At 35.0% G+C, this 17,955-nt stretch overlaps 1 protein-coding gene across 1 annotated transcript in view; it reads left to right on the top strand.

Moving 5' to 3' along the window:
- Usp34 (ubiquitin specific peptidase 34) overlaps positions 1–17,955 on the top strand; it is a 221,303-nt gene that overhangs the window by 108,403 nt on the left and 94,945 nt on the right. Inside the window, 7 exon segments of the mRNA XM_047522220.1 lie at positions 1,408–1,534; positions 1,684–1,831; positions 13,665–13,765; positions 13,958–14,167; positions 16,159–16,284; positions 17,386–17,508; positions 17,639–17,722. Of these exon segments, the coding sequence (XP_047378176.1) occupies positions 1,408–1,534; positions 1,684–1,831; positions 13,665–13,765; positions 13,958–14,167; positions 16,159–16,284; positions 17,386–17,508; positions 17,639–17,722 (919 nt within the window).

A 17,955-nucleotide genomic window follows, 5' to 3' on the forward strand; every position in this document is an offset into this window, starting at 1 on the left:
ATTGTTTAATGGTCCCCAGCCTCAGTGTCCCTTCTCAAATGTATAAATTTTGTTCTGTCTCATGAAAAAAGCTGATTTTAGTGTCCTTGACATACATCTTTGTATTTGTTTATGCTAAAAATGAATGTTGATGTTAATTTATATAAATACTCATTTTGTGAGTAACTAATGAACTAAGAAATAGGTAAAACCAAAGATTACAAAAGCTAATAAGCAGGGTTTCTAAAAGTTTATCTGCATATTTTCGTACAGATTTTTGTCCAGTAAAATATCAAGTGCTTAATATGTTTAGTGGTAATTGAAAATTGCCTAAAATTTAGATTGAAACTATAGAATAAGTATTTTTTGTATATTCCTTATACGAAGAGAGTTAATAGGAATAATGTCTTCAAGGGCTTTCTTCTTAGAAAGAGATAAATTTATAATATTAAATAGTGGTTTTTAATGAGATGTGATTTTGTTTCCCAAGGGACAGTAGTTAATGTTTGGAGATAATTTTCCGTTATTACAGCTTGGAGATTCTATTGGCATCTGTTAGGCAGAGTCCAGGGATGTTGCTAAATATCCTACAGTGCATGAGATAGTCTTTCTTCTTCCTGATAATAGTAAATTACTAGGCTCAAAATGTCAGTAGTGCCAATATTGAAAAATCCTGGTCTTGAAATTTACAACTGAAAACATTATTTTAAGATTACTCTTTTGCTCATTTATAGAACCTAGACATTGGATCATGTATAGGTAGTAAGATCAGTCCATTTATTCCTTCTTTTTCTAAATCTGCTAGTTAGTTTTAGACATTGATCTTTTTTTTTTTTTTTAATTCATGTATGTGCTTTCTGTCTCCACCAACAAAAAATAAGTTAGAAAATTGACAAGTGTTTATTGTGTGTTTTGCTAGCTTCTTTCATTTGAAATAGTAGTCTATTTTACTGTTTTAGCAGTCATGCGTTCTGATAGGCTGACATAATTACTAGAATATATTTCCATCTGTGAAAAGTATTTTTTGTATTTTATGAATGTTGGAATGATAACTTGATGTTTCATTTACCCAACTTTTTTTTTTTTCTTTAGTTTTTTTTTTTTTTTTTTTTTTTTTTTTTTTTTTTTTTAGGTTTTTTAATCCCTTCAGGTGCTTGTGTTTCCTTGTCTCCCTTTTATATTACCAAGTATCTGCCATGGGATTTTTCCTCCCAGTGTTGTTACTTACAGATTATTTTATTAGGGACTCTTGGCTATATTCATTTAAGTCTGATTCAATATAACTGAACCTCAGCCTAAATTTAGTGTTATCAATTGGTATGTGCTGGAATCTTCTGAAACTTTTCCATTTTGTAAACATTATAAACTTCTATGACTTTGAAATGGTTTAAAATGGTATCCTTCCTATGTATGTTTTTGTCTTCTTAGGTTTGCATATCATCTGAGACAATGGCAAATTGAAGGCACTGGTATTAGTAGTCATTTGAAAGCACTGAGTGACAAACAGTCTTTGCCCCTAAGGGTTGTATGCCAGCCAGCTGGACTTCCTGACAAGGTTAGTTACAGAATTTTTAATTTCCAAATTGATACCATTTCTCAGTTCAAATATCTGTGTGGGGTTTTTTGTTTGTTTGGTTTTGTTTTATTTGGTGGTGGCTGTTTTTTGCTTTTGTATTTTTAAATTGGTTGCATCTCATATTTCAGATGACTATTGAAATGTATCCTAGTGACCAGGTAGCAGATCTTAGGGCTGAAGTAACTCATTGGTATGAAAATTTACAGAAAGAACAAATAAATCAACAAGCTCAGCTTCAGGAGTTTGGTCAAAGCAGCAGAAAGGGAGAGTTTCCTGGTAAGTTTAACAGTTAAAATTTTAATTTTATTTCTAGGTTCAATTGTATAGCAACTGAATTTAGTCTATTTATTGCTATGGTAGCAGAATCCCTCAAACTGGATAATTTATAAAGAACTGAAATTTATTTCTGTTCTGGATATTGGGAAGTATAAAATCAGGGTGCTAGCAGCTGGTGACGGTTGCTCTGTTTCCAACATGGTGCTCCCTCACATTGCAGAAGGTGTAAATCCAAAAAAGAAACACATTTCCTTTGTCAGATTCTTGTATACAGCTGTTTATCCATTCATGAGAGAGGAGTTTTTGTGACCTAACAACTTGCAAGAAGGCCCCACCTCCTAACACTAATCGCATAGGAGATTAAATTTCAACAAGAATTTTGATATGGGACAAACACTCAAACCATAGTAGCAACTTTAAACCTGTACTTTAAAGGTTCACTAAATAGGTTTCCTTCCCTGTTGGTATCATAACCTTTTAGGTTTGAAATTGCTGACAAATGTTTAAGACGTTGTTTGCAAACATTCTTCAAGTTACCCCATTTTACCCAGTGAAAATTTTCTGCCTTTTTGATGTATTTTATTTTTACATTTTCTGAGCACAAGAAATTATTATATGTTCAAATCTGAACCATGCCTCTTACCTTTCTTCCGAAAACGTATCATATTAGGAACTTTTTTAGGTGAGCCTCAAATATGCGTTTGATTCCTCCATTATCTGCTAGTTGGTTTTTACTTTCTTTCCCCAGCACCTAAAATATGGACTACTCAGAGAAATGACCATGAAAAATAGTCATGAAAAATGTTACATTTTACTTCTAATATAAGGGACTGAAATAATAACGTGTTGAATACAGTTTGAGCATATCTCATGAAAATATAAAATGCTCTGAAATCTAAACCATTTTGAGCACCACATGAAGTTCAAAGAGTTTTGGATTCTGGAACTTTTTAGATCTTGGATTTTTAAAAAAAATATTATTTTAATTTTATTTTTTACAGACTGCATTTCGATTCATTGTACACAAATGGGGTACAACTTTTCATTTCTCTGGTTGTACACACTGTAAATTCACACTAGTCATGTAGTCATACATGTACATAGGATAATATTGTCTGTCTCAGTCTACTCTGTCTCCATCTCCCACCCCCTTCTGCCCCATTTTCCTCTACACCATCCAAAGTTCCTTCATTCTTATCTTGCCACCTGCCCTCCACCCCTGCCACTTACCTCCTCTGTTATGTATTGGCATCCACTTATCAGAGAAAACATTTGGCCTTTGATTTTTTGGGTTTGGCTTATTTCACTTAGCATGATATTCTCCAATCCCAACCATCTACCACCACATGCCATAATTTTATTCTTCTTTATGGCTGAGTAATATACCATTATGTATATATATCACAGTTTCTTTATCCATTCATCAATTGAAGAGCATCTAGGTTGGTTCCACAATCTAGCTATTCTAAATTGAACAGCTATGAACATTAATGTGGCTGCATCACTGTAATATGCTGATATTAAGTCCTTTGGGTATAAACCAAGGAGGGTCCATTCCAAGTGTTTTGAGGAATCTCCATACTGCTTTCCAGAGTGGCTGCACCAATTTGCAACTCCACCAGCAATGTACACCCCACACCCACATCAACATCCATTATTATTTGTGTTCTTGATAATTGTTGTTCTAAATGCAGTTAGATGAAATCTTAGGGTGATTTTAATTTGCATTTCTCTAATTATAGGGATGATGAGCACTTTTTCATTTATTTGTTGATCAGCTGTACATCGTCCTCTGTGAAATGTCTGCCCAGTTCCTTAGCCCATTGTATGTTTGGGTTCTTTATATTTTTGGTGTAAAGTTTTTTTTAAGTTATAAATTTTGGAGATCAGTGCTCTGTCTGAAGTGAGTGTGGAAAAGATTTTCTCCCACTCTGTAGGCTCTCTCTTCACATTCTTTATTGTATCCTTCGCTGAAAAAAAACTTTTTAGTTTGAATCCATCCCATTTATTGATTCTTGCTTTGATTTCTTATTCTCTGGGAGTCTTGTTAAGGAAGTCAGGTCCTAAGCCAACGTGATGAAGATTTGGGCGAACTGTGTCTTCTATTTGGTGAGGGGTCTCAGGTCTAATTCCTATATCCTTGATCTATTTTGAGTTGAGTTTTGTACAGGGTAAGAGATAGGAGTTTAATTTCATTTTACTGCATATGAATTTCCAGTTTTGTCAGCACCATTTGTTGAAGAGGCTATCTTTTCTCCATTGTATGTTTTTGGCTCCTTTGTCTAGTATGAGGTGACTGTACTTATGTGGGTTTGTCTCTGTGTCTTCTGTACCATCGGTCAACCTGTCTGTTTGGTGCCAATACCATGCCGTTTTTGTTACTATTGCTCTGAAGTAGTGTTTAAGATCTGGTGTAGTGATACCTCCTGCATCACTCTTCCTGCCCAGGATTGTCTTGGCTTTCTGGGTCTTTTGTTCTTCCAGATGAATTTCATGATTGCTTTCTCTGTTTCCATGAGGAATGTCATTGGGATTTTAATTGAAATTGTGTTAAATTTGTATAGCACTTTAGAAGTATGGCCATTTTGATAATATTAATTCTTTTAAAGGCATAATTATTAATGACAAGCTCAGATTAACTTGTCATAGATTTACTAAAGTTGTGTGAATCAGAAAGCATTTGGCTAATCTAACAGATTTTAAGTTGTGTTCTTACTTATTTAGAAGCCAATTTGATATCCTCATATTAACAGGTACCACAAAATGATCCACTCAAGGTCCAAAGCCTCAAACAAAGATAAAATTCTCAGCGTATTCCCTTATGTGATATCCAGCAAGGGACTCCTCCATTCCTTTGCTAACAAAGCATTTTTAGGTAGTTGAGTTTGCAGCAGGAAAGAAGGAAAAAATCCTCAGGATTTAAAATGTCTCTGGGCAGCTGCTGGGATTTTTGCTGAAAATTTTTCCCTTTAGAGATTGTTGTCAACTTGAACCATGTTATTCAACTGCTGGATTCTTGCTCCTGGCATGGCTCCTCAAAACTCTTACTGTTGGGGACAGCCTTACTGCTCCTTGCTCCACTAAAAACTCTAGAGACAAGTTGGCAAGGAAATAGGTGTATTTAAAGCCGGCTTGAGGAAGCTAGATAAGAATGTTCTGTCTCAAATCTCCATCTCTGGATGACTCATAGGCATGCAAAGTTCTTAAAGGCAACATATTGTTGGGTCTTTTTTTTGTTTGATCCAGTCTGCCAGTCTGTCTTTTGATTGAGAGTTTAGGCCATTAATGTTCAGGGTTATTATTGAGATATGATTTGTATTCCCAGTCATTTGGGCTTATTTTTGGTTTTTAACTTGACTTGGTTTCTCCTTTGAATGGATTTTCCTTTAATGTAGTTCCTCCCTTTGCTGACTTACGTTGTTTTTCATTTCCTCCTCATGGAATATTTTGTTGAGAATATTCTGTAGCTGCAGGCTTTCTGTTTGTAAATTCTTTTAACTTTGTTTATCATGGAAGGATTTTATTTTGTCTTCAAATCTGAGGGTTAGTTTTGCTGGGTATAGGATTCTTGGTTGGCAACCATGTTCTTTCAGAGCTTGAAATATGTTTTTCCAGGCCTTTCTAGCTTTTAGAGTCTGGGCTGAGAAATCTGCTGATATCCATATTGGTTTCTCCCTGTATGTAATCTGATGCTTTTTTCTCGCAGCCTTCAAATTCCTATCTTTATTTTGTATGTTAGGCATTTTCATTATAACGTGCCTTGGTGCGGATCTGTTGTGATTTTGTGCATTTGGTGTTCTGTATTTGATTTTCCCTTCCATTCTTCAGGTTTGGGAAATTTTCTGCTATTATTTCATTGAATAGATTATTCATTCCTTTGGTTTGTTTCTCTGTGCCTTCCTCAAACCCTGTAATTCTTAAATTTGGTCTTTTCATGTCCCATAGTTCTCGGAGATTCTGTTCATGATTTCTTACCATCTTCTCTGTTTGGGCAACTTTATTTTCAAGATTAAATATCTTGTCTTCATTATCTGAGGTTCTGTCTTCCAAGCGATCTAGTCTGTTGGTGATGCTTTCCATTGAGTTTTTTACTTGGTTCATTGTGTCTTTTATTTCAAGGATTTCTGGGGTTTTTTTGTTGTTGTTGTTGTTGTTTGTTTTTTTCTGAGAATCTCTCTTCGTTGAAATGATATTTTGCTTCCTGCAGTTGCTTTTTCAACTGCTTATTGGTATGATCATTCATTGCCCGCCTTTGCTCTCTTATCTCATCCTTTGCTTCCTGAATCATTTTAATCATGTATAATCTGAAGTCCTTGTTTGACATTTCTTCTATCATACTGTCACTGGATTCTGTTAATATAGAATCTAGATTTGTTTGGATCATTTTCTTCCCTTTTTTTTCCATGTTGTTCTCATATCTTCCCCTCTAGCAGTACAGATTGGGGGTATTGCATTTTCTCCCCTGTAGGCTTATAGTGACCCTATAGGTTTCCAAAACATTTTCTTTAAGGGGGAGATCAATATTAGCAGTGCCTAATTCAGACAGTACACAACCCGAAACCAAGTAGCTCCTATGAGGGCATTAACAATATTGTCATAATAAACAGAATGAGTTCAATTATTATCTTCAGTATAACAAATAGATTTGCAATAAGGTTTGCAGTTTATAATGGAGGACTAAGAGGATGCGGAAGGGTGTAGGATGTAACTGTTAATAGGATAAGAAAAGAATATATAGAAATTCTAGATCATAGAAAGGGCAAGAGTGTAATCAAAAGAAGTCAGTTGTTAGCATGCAAAAAGGGAGAAAGAGACTCAGGGAACAGGTAAACAGAAGGAAAAGAGAAGAAAAGTAAAGAAATAAAAACTTAATATGTTTCAATAAGGAGAAAAAAGAAAATCAACACTATAACAGTCATATAGTATTCAAACCTCCCAATCTTCAGTAGCCTGATGTATGAGAGGTACCTTACAGTGTACTTCCAGTCTCCAGCAGGCATCTCAGGATGGGATTTGCGCCACCTAAAGATGGAAGATACAGCTTCCAGGATTATCCAAGATGGCTGCTCTGGCTTCCAAATGTGTTGGCAAATGGCGAGCTGCAGCTCAGGGGTGTGGGCATAGTTGGCTGGAGGTCCTGGAGGAGGGGTGTGGTTGTTTGGGCAGGGGTCCTGGAGGTGGGGTGTGGTTGTTTGGGCAGGGGTCCTGGCAGTGGGGTGTTGTTCGTCTGGTTGCGGGATCCTGCAGGCAGGGTGCAATCAGTTGGTCTGGGGGTCCTGGTGGTAGGGCGCAGTCAGTCTGTCTGGGAGTCTTGGTGGCGGGGAGTAATCAATGTGAGGGCCCCGGAGGCAGGGAGTGATCAGTCAGGCTGACAGATCCTGGAGACAGGGCTTAGTCAGTCCGGCCAGGGGTCCTACAAGTCCTGGCTGTTGTCTCAAAATGGCGGCAACCACATGTAATCAAACCTGCAGGTACTGTGACAGTGAACTTCCAGGCAACTGTAGACAACTGGTGTTCCACTGATGGTCTGTGGTCAGTCTGCTGACTAATGTGAGATGATCGATTGGGAGGTAAACCTTGGGTGGTGGGTGATGGGTAGAGGAGAGGCAAGCAGCAGGCAAATGGTGGATGGCAGGCGCCAGACAGTGAGCAATCTGCAGTCAAAAAGTAGTCGATATGCTGGCATACTGCAGGTGATCGCAGTAGACAAATGGGGTAAACAGCAGGGAATCGATAAGCTGCAAAAACTGCCTCACCAAGAAACAGATATCCTCTGCTTGAAACCTGAGTTATGGAGCGACAAGGAACGCAGCCTCCCTCTAGTCCGCCATCTTGGATCTCCTCTAGATCTTGGATTTTTGAATCAAGGATGTTCATCCTTAATTAAGGATGTTCATTTGCACAGTAAAGTCTGCAAATTTTCCAAAATCTGACAAATCCTGAAATCCAAAGTACTTTTGGATAAGAAAATACTCAACCTGCATTTATTTAGAAAAGCAGATCTAAAATGTCTAAAAGCTACTTTTGGGTCCTTCTTAACCTGCCTGTGCATCCTTCAGTAATGCGCATCTTTGATATTCTTGCGATAAGGAACAAAAGATCTGACTGTAAGATGCATCATATGTCATTTCTAAAGTATCAAGTCTTAGTAAATCTTTTCTTCAATAGTTTTTTGTAGAAAATAATAAATGTGGGATAGCCTCCCTCTTATATCCATATTTTCTTGTTTCCTTTTTGCTTGAGTCACATTATTACTGACTTCATGTATTTCTTTCCAGAGATGCCAAGATATAATGTAAGAATCTGTTTTTTTTGTTTTTTTGTTTTTTTTTTTTAATAAATGATAGCTTTTCATTTTTATTTTTTTTCTCTTTGCTTGTAGTGCTTAACATTGTCAGAGAAGGAATTAAGTTCCTGGGAAAATGTTTGTTGTTGTTGTTTTTGTACCAGGAATTGAAGCATAGGAGCTTAACCACTGAACCACATCTCCAACTCTTTTTGATTTTAATTTTGAGACAGGGTCTTGCCAAGTTGCTTAGGGCCTTGCTAGGTTCCTACAGTCGGCTTTGAACTTGGGATCCTCCTACTTCAGCCTCCCCAGTCATTGGGATTATAGTTGTGCACCACTGCATCTGGCTAATACAGTGTTTCTTGAGAGGTTTCTGAGGTAAAATTCTTGGGTATTTGAATGATGAAAATCTCTCTCTCAACTGGGCACAGTGGCCTGCACCTGTAGTCCCATCTACTTTGGACATGAAGGCAGAAGGATCAGTTGAGGGCAGGAATTCCAGGCCATCTTGGGCAACATCATGAGAACCTATCTTTAGTTGGTGGTGGTGGGGGACCTATTGACAGATACAGTGACACTTACCTGTAATACCTGCTCTCTGGAGGCTGAGACAGATCATTTAAGCCCAAGTGTTTAGAACTAGCTTGGGCAACATAGTGAGAACCCTGTGTCCTAAGTGGGGGCAAGTATCTCATCATTTTTTCATACCTCTTTCTTTCTTGCTTGCTTGCTTCCTTCCTTCCTTTCGGTCTTCTTTTCCTCCTTGGGTTCTCTGCTGCTGATTTACCCTTGCATTCATTTTTATTTTGTGACGGTGTCTTACTGAGTTACAGTCTTCTACCTCCAGCTCCTGAATAGTTAGGATTATAGGCACACACCACCTTGCTTGGATTTTTCTTCTAAATTTCGTTTAAAACTTTGTAGTACAAGTCTTCAACTGATGTTCAAGCTTGCTTTGTCTACTCCAGATAAAAAAGAAAGTATATATACAGTGTTCATCTTGTCTTAATTGTTGAAGAATACTTTTAATTAGACAAAATTCTAGATCATAAGTTTTTTTGAGACTTTACAAGTATTACCATTTGACTTTCAAAGTTCTTGACCAAGTGTCCGGGTTTGCCCCGTTGTGTCTAGTATAACCTTTTAAAATTGTGATTGGTTTTAAATTATTTAAAATTTAAAGAATTTTTTATATATTTTTTTTACTTGTAGGTGGACAACAGTACCTTTATTTTATTTATATGTGGTGCTGAGGATCGAACCTGGGGCGTGCTAGGCGAACTGAGCCACAACCCCAGCCCTTAACATTTTTAATATGTTTTATAGATACACCTTTCTATAAAGGTTTATCTTTCTTTATGTGGGTTAAGTTTAGTTCAGCTTCTTGGATATGTGAGTTTGTAATTTTTATCTAATTTGGAAAAACTCAGCATTTACCCTTTTCCTCACTTTTTTTTTTTATTGGTGATTATAGTTGTACATAATGATGGAATTTCTTTTGTTACATATTTGGACATGCACAGCAGTTATCTTCTTTGTGTGTCCATGTGGTACTGGGAATTGAACCCAGGGGCTTACCAGTGAGCTAAGTTGCTCAAGCTGTCCTCAAACTTATGATCCTTCTGACTTATCCTGCTGAGTTGTTGGGATTACAGGTGTGCACCACTGTGCCCACCTATTTTCTTTTTCTTCTCACCTAACCCATTTAATATCTAAGCCTAGAATTAACAGTGCATAGACTCTCAGTGCCTCACAGTGCCTGAGACACAATTCATTTTGTTTCCTTTCTCTCCTGCCTCTCCTCTTTCTTCCACCCTGGCTTTTGTAGGATAGGAACATCCAATGTTGTGCCAAATCATTATAAAACATTATAGAATATGAGGTTATCTCTGTGGTTTAGGATTTGTCTTTTGGGAACACGCTAGTCTTTAAATTTTCTTTAGTTTACTTCTTGTAAACTTGAGTATGATCTCTTACCTCATTTTCCTATCAATTTGTATAAAAATTTTTTAATTCATATTTTTCGTAGAGTTTCAGAGGAAAAATTAGATGTGTGTTGTTTAATTTATCATCATAACCAAAGAGCTCACAAAATGTGTTTGTCTTTTGTTTTGAAGCATCCATTATATTAACATTTTCTTAAAACTGCGAATGCTTTCTAGAACCGTTTGAACAATTTTTGTTATTGGTGGTGGTACTGGGGTTGTTGAATGCAGGATCTCAAGTATAATAGATGAGCCCTACATCAGTAAAATGCTGAGGTTCGCCTTGAACTTTTCATCTTCCCACTTTAACTTCCCGAGTAGGTGGGTATAGTTGTGCACTAAGAACAAGCAGATTTTATGTTAAAAATATCTGCTCAAGGCAACTAGGGATATAGTTTATTTGCCTAGCACATGGGCGGACCTAGGTTTGATCCTGAGCACAAGCAACCACCACCACCACCACCACATCCCTGCTAAAAAATAAACAAGGAGCCTGGAATGGTGGCACATCTCTGTAATCCCACATACTTGGGAGACTGAGCAGGTGGGTTGTGAATTTAAGGTGAGTGTGGGCAACATAGGGAGACTCATCTCAAAAAAGAATTGGTGAAAGATAGAAAGTGGTACAATTTATTGTAAAATCCAGTTTATCAGAGTCCATCCAGGCTTCTTCAGCAAAATACCACAAACTGAATAGCTTATAAGCAGTAGATACTTATTTCATAAGTTTTTGGAGGCTGGGAAGTCACAGATTCAGGTACTGGCAGATTCAGTGTTTAATGAGGGCCTACTTTGTCTTAGATGGTTCTCTCTGGCTGTGTTTTTGTATGTGGAAGGGGCAAGCATGCTTCCTCAGGCCTCTTTTAAAAGGTCACAAATCCTATTCATTAAGGCAGCACCCTCATGACTTAATATCCTCCCACAGGCTCCATTTCCAAAAATAGCATGATACTGGTGATTAGGATTCAGTGTATGAATTTGTGAGGGGAGCACAGATGCTCAGACCATAGCATGGTCATACGCACGAACTATAGACATGTCTTATATCAAACAGAATCTGAGTTCTCTTTTGGAAAAGAGACTTTCATATTTAACAAGAGTATCTAAGAGAGTAGGAAACAAATCCACGTTGTATTCTCTTAGCAGTCATCATGACCACAGGTGTTTTATTTTAACTGTGTAAAGATCAATGATGATAAGCTGTATTTGATTAGTAAAGTGGAAAAGTCATTTAAAAAATTTACTAAATCATTAAAACTTAATGTAGAGTTTCTATCCATTCAGTGGCTATAGTTTTGCTTAATAAACACTCCTTTCCTAGCATTCTTTTTTTTCCCCCTCGTTTGTATTATACAAAATGACTAGAGTAAAATATATGAAGTATAATTTTTGGAAGAGAGAACTTAGTTTTAATCAGGGAATAATCATGATGATGAATTGGAAACTAAAGAAATACTCTGTAGCAATTTAAAGTTATGGCAATCATTTTTTCATGATTGTGTGTGTTTGTGTGTGCCTGCGTCCACTAGAGAAGTGGGTATACTGGGGCACCTAGGGGCACTGAACCACTGAGGCACATTTCCAGCTTTTTTAAGATAGAGTCTTGCTAAGTTGCTGTGGCTGGTCTTGAGTTTGCTATCTTCCTTGCCTCAGCCTCCTGAATAGTTGGGATTATAGGCCTGCGCCACCCTGCCGGGCCTCCATGTTTTTTGGTGTGTGTGTGTGTGTGTGTGTGTGTGCACTATAATTATACATAATAGTGGGATTCCATTTTAAGTATCATTGTGGTATCTTAATGTGAGGGATTTGTGAACTATATGAAAATAAAAATTTCTAAATTTTTTTATATGAACAACTGAATAAATATCTAGCATATCTATCTACTGAATATTGTAGAAATATCAAATTTATTTTTAGTGTATTTTATCTAAGATCTCAGTGTAATTTTTTTTAGAAATTGAAATTACTCTGAAGTTGTCTATATTGATAAATTAATATCAAGTTCTGGGAGGAAAGTGCACAAGGATAATTCTTGAACATTTAAAGTACATGATTTTTTGTGAAAAAATTTGTTGGTAAATACATAGAGAATGGAGAGTAGAGAATTTTAAGAAATCATCATAATTAATTCATATGTCTTAACTTTGAGCGAAGAAATAAAAAATCTATTTTTCTCTTATGTAGGGTATGTTTGAAATGTAACTTCTTTATTGATAAACAGAAAATTCCAAAAAAAGTATGATTGAATATTTATCAGTCCCTCAGGGCCAAGATTTCTTGGCTTACAGTTAGAAAGAAAAGAATCCTAGATTTAGCTCTAAAGCAGTTATACTTAAGGGAATTGTCAAAATGAACTTTACTAGGGGAATACCATTTTTCTTCTGTTTGAAATAGTTTCCTGTAGAATTCTTATTTGAAGAGAAAAGGTAAATTTTAAATGTTACATGTCATTATAGAAAGTAGTTGTCCTGCCTCAATCATTATTTCTGAAGTATTTATTACATTGCTAGGAAAATTCAGTATTTTTAATATTTAAATTATTCATCAGCATTGACAATTTTGCTTAATTTTCTATCCTAAGCATTTTCTTTTAAAAAAATTCATGCATCATACAATATTATTTGAAGGTCTACTGTTTTCTAGTGCCTGGCATACATCTGTAAATATAAAATGAAATCTCTGAACTTGGTGGAACTGAGAGGAATTTTTTTGTTTGCTTTTTGAAGAGAGCCAGATGTAAATAAGTGCTTTAAGAAAAGATAGTGAAATGAGGTCGTTTAGAGTGAATGGTTAGGAGGAATTTTCTTAATGAGAGACTTGAAGGATATTAGGGAAGAAAACCCTGTGAATTTCTGAGCAGGAACATCTTAGTTCTTAAGATGGGAACATGCTTTCAAGAAAGGGCAAGTAGATCTGATCAAGAAAGTATAGTTTTGAGGTAAGGAGTGCAGACAGCAAAAAGAACTTTATGCATTCTAGAAACATTGCTTCTCTGTTGAGTTTATTGAACAAACCAGTTAACCTTTTGAATGAACTAATTTATTGAATAAAGGAATGGATATCAAAGATTGTAGTTGATATTCCTGTGAGATTTGTTTGTTTTGCACTCTTGTTTTTGTGGATAATAACAGGGAAGAGAGAAATTAGTCATTATCAATGCATGCCAATTTCTTGTGCAACTAAGGCATTAAAGAATCTGTGTATATTTTTTTATCCCTACATATTTCTCTTTGTGTATTTTTTTGGGAAACGCAATATGTTCCCAGAAAGTTCCTGTAGTGTTTTTTAATCTATATAACATTTTTCATATTGTTAAGGAAATAAGAATTGATCTAGTTAGACTGGTGCCTAAAAGAGAACTTTGTTGTTATTTTTATTGCCTAAGGGCAACTTAAGACAACTGAAAACATGCTTAAGTATGTTTAGTACAGTCTCCAATTCTTTTAGTTATATTTATGGTTAACATACAGTGAACTTAAGTATTATACCTTTGTATTCTTGTCAGCAAATGAATTAACGCCTATAAATTTTTTTACTTTACTTTTGTGCTGTTTTTAAGGAGGGCTCATGGGACCAGTCAGGATGATTTCATCTGGACATGAGTTAACAACAGATTATGATGAAAAAGCACTTCACGAACTTGGTTTTAAGGATATGCAGGTACTTATATAAGTTGTGGTTTGTGTTTAAATTATCTATTGACTGTTTAAGTCAATAAAATAGTCAAAGGTTTGGTCTAAAATTGATTGCTTTCATTTTATTAAAATTGTAACAAATTACTTTATACTTGAGACTTGTTTTATTAAACAAAAAACTTAATGCGTGTAATTTTTCCCCCTGTTTTATTTGTAGATGGTATTTGTATCTTTGGGTGCACCACGGAGAGAACGGAAAGGGGAAGGTGTTCAGCTGCCTGCATCTTGCCTACCACCCCCTCAGAAGGACAACATTCCAATGCTTTTGCTTTTACAAGAACCTCATCTAACTACTCTTTTTGATTTACTAGAAATGCTTGCATCATTTAAACCACCCTCAGGAAAGGTGGCAGTGGACGATAGTGAGGTAACTCTATCAGACTTTATTTCCACAATCTTATTTTTGTTTGTGATACTGATAATTGAACCCAGGACCTTGCACATGCTAGGAAATGCTCTACTACTGATGTACATCACCCTTCCCCTCCCCACACTGGTTTTTTCCCTTTTTTTTGTTTTTGTTTTTGTTTTTGTTTTCAGACAGGGGCTTGCTGATTCACTTAGGTTGTCCTTGAACTTGAGATCCTTCAGTCTCAGCATCCTAGGTAGCCATAGTTACAGGCATGTACCACCACACCCAGCTCCACAAACTTGTTTTATTTTTCTGTTGAAGGAAAAATGCTTTTCTCAGTGATCTCCAAAACAGCAAAAAAACATAGGAACACATTTATTTATTTGTTACATCTTTAAGTGCTTAATATGATCAGGCATTCTGTTTTATTGAAGTATTATTTACAGGGATGTTCAAAATAGGTATGTTTCAGTCTGAGTCAGAGTTGAATTGTGAAAGGCAAGTTTACCTTGAAACTCCAGCTGTAAAATTCCCTTGCCTTTGAAGTACAGTTATCCCTCCATATCCATGAATTCTACATGTAAAAATTTTTTAAATTTATTTTTACTTGTAGATGAACACAATATCTTTATTTTTATATGGTGCTGAGGAGTGAATCCAGTGTCTCACATGTGCCACTGAGCCACAATCCCAGCCTTGCATTTGTTTTTCTTTCATTTGTTTTGCATTTGTAAGAAATGAAAATATTTGAGGAATGAAAATATTTGGGGGAATAAAAAAGATTTGTTCTGAATATGAAGATTATTTTCCTTGTCATTGTTCCTTAAACAATACCGTATAGCAACTGTTAATATAGTATTTACAGTTTTAGGTATTTTAAGTAATCTAGAGTTTGTGGAAGGATATGCATAGATTCTGTTTTACACTTTTTATATGAAGGACTTGGGCATCTACAGATTTTGGTGTCCATGGAGGGGCAGGGGGGATCCTGGAACCAATCCCTGGTAGTTATGGAGGGATAACTATATATTGGTTTTATAAAAAAGTCCTTGTACTGAAAGAGCTAAATTGCTTTTTATTGAATTACAGAATATTCCTTTGGCATCTCCTAAGAGTGTATTATACCAAAGAATTATTATAATAGGAGCAATAATAGTATAATAATAAACAAAATTATACTATAAAAATGCCTAGTGACTTTTAGCTTTTGATGTTTATTGTCTCCTGGGGTGGTACTTTAATTGAAATTTTAAAAACTTTTTTTTTATTTTAATACTTACTGAAACATTTAGGATACTTTTAGCACCTTACTGAGCTAAAATTTAACAAAAGATAATAGCAAAAAGAATATTCTCTAAAATTGCTTTCTCTTTTTAATGTCTGCTCATCTGAGACAGTAAAATAAGATATGCATTAATAAAATAAGAGAAACAGAAGGATATGTTCTCTTCTCAACTGGAAGTTCAAAGATTTAATTCATAAAGTCTTTGATATGCTCAGATACTGACCTGCAAAAATGAAATAGATGATAGTTTTGAAATTTACTAATGGTCTTATGAAAGAGGTGACTTCACTTTTGGTTGACATTTCTTAAGGAAAGTGATCAACCCTAGAGAAAGGCTATTCTGGGGAAATGTTCATAATCAGTTAAAAAAAAAAACCTGTATTTTTATGATTTTTCAGTGTCTTAAATACATTCTATTTATTTTTCTTTCTTTTTTTAAAAATATTTTGTTTTACTTGTAGGTGTACATAATATTTTATTTTTATGTGATGCTGAGGATTGAACCCGGGGTCTCATGCATCTAGGCAAGGACTCCACCACTGAACCCACAATCCCAGCCCCATTAAATACATTCTCTTTACCATGTTAAAAATGTATTATTTCACACTACTTGAAATAAGCACATTTGATTATTAATAATTTTTATGCCAAACAGTTGAACTTGTTCATAAACTTTTTTCCCTGATCTGTCTTGATAAAGCAGTTGTTCTTATTTATATAGAGCTTAAGATGTGAAGAGCTTCATCTTCATGCAGAAAATTTGTCTAGGCGTGTCTGGGAGCTGCTGATGCTTCTTCCGACATGTCCTAACATGTTGATGGCATTCCAGAATATTTCAGATGAACAGGTAAGCCTGCAAATTTTTTATTCCCCTTGACGATGATACTTGATACGTTACTAGTTTCTACTGGCAGTATATGAGATCACTTTCTGACTCATACCTTAACAAATCTGAGTATAATTTTTGTTCATTCAATAGAAAAAATTGTAACATTTTATTTGTTTAGTAAGGTTATTTGTTTAGCATAGTAAATACAAGATAAGGATGCTTTCTAAAATTGTCTCTAGAATATATGGATTTGTCAGTTTATCAATGGTTTGATTTTGTTTTTCAAAGAAATTATTGTATGTTTCTAATATTGCTTTTTGACAACAAGAATAATGTGTAGGGAAAATATACCGTGGTGAAATGAAATGCATCAGTGCTTATTTTGGATGCTTATATAAGTCAATTGTAGTAATCTTCCAATGGGGCATTAATTTACATATTGATATGTGTTGAATATCTTGGTAAAGATATTTTTAAATTAAAGTTTATTATTATTATTTATTAATTTTTATGTGGTACTAAGGATTGAACCCAGTTCCTCAAATGTGCTAGGAAGGCACTCTACTACTGACCCCTCAAGATCAGTTTTAGAAACTGTGTAACAGTAGTTTCTTTTTGCAGATTTCAAGTAGAACTCTTGTGAAATGATTAAAATAACATGCTTATGTACTAATGTATGCTACTAGTTATCTATGATTTGGGCACTTTGGCGTGATTACAGGTCTTGTGTCTCATGATTTTTATGTAAAAATGATGGGCTCTAGAAAATGATGAAAGATGATGAATGATGATGACTGTAGTGATAACATTTCAAAGATACATTTTTAGTGTGAACAACATTATTTCACAGATTGATTCTAGAAAATAACAATTGTTTCACATTAATAATTTTCCCATGCTGCTGTTTATATTGTATTGGTTTTATTTGAACAAAACTTATTGAATAATTGGTGTTTTAAAGTATGCTGTTAGTAGCAGTTATTTAGTTGATTTTCATATAAGTATGTTTCAAAGTATATGTAATATTTGTATTTTTATATAATGTCTTTCTATAGTTTTTCTTTTTGGAGTCCATTACTAAAGTTGACTTGACTATATTCTTCCTTTTTTTAATTTAAGAGTAATGATGGACTTAATTGGAAAGAACTTCTCAAAATTAAGAGTGCTCATAAGCTTTTATATGCTCTGGAAATTATTGAAGCACTAGGAAAACCTAACAGAAGAATAAGGAGAGAATCAACGGTATTTGCATTTCCAATATCATCATTAAATGTCTTTATTTTATTTGGAGCAAAATTCTTGAGTGTATTTTCTTCATTGTAGAAAACATTTTCTACCACTACCTTCCCTTATTTTTTTACTTTCCCCACAGGGAAGTTATAGTGACCTTTATCCAGATTCAGATGATTCAAGTGAGGATCAAGTGGAAAATAGTAAAAATTCCTGGAGTTGCAAGGTTTGATTATATGTTTTGTGATATATCAATGATAAAAATTTACATTTTCACAAAATTGGGGTCTATAAATTCTTATTTTAAAAATCAGTTTATTATTTAAAATAAAGCCTAGTTTAAATTTACAATAATGTCAGTTGAAATTATGTAATGCACTCCTATTTTTAGCACTAATTCCCCCTATGCCATTAAGTACTGTGTTAGGACATCCTGGTGTCTGGGATTAAGTTGTGTAG

The sequence above is a fragment of the Sciurus carolinensis genome, chromosome 13 (assembly GCF_902686445.1).
Source record: "Sciurus carolinensis chromosome 13, mSciCar1.2, whole genome shotgun sequence".
Lineage (NCBI taxonomy): Eukaryota > Metazoa > Chordata > Mammalia > Rodentia > Sciuridae > Sciurus > Sciurus carolinensis.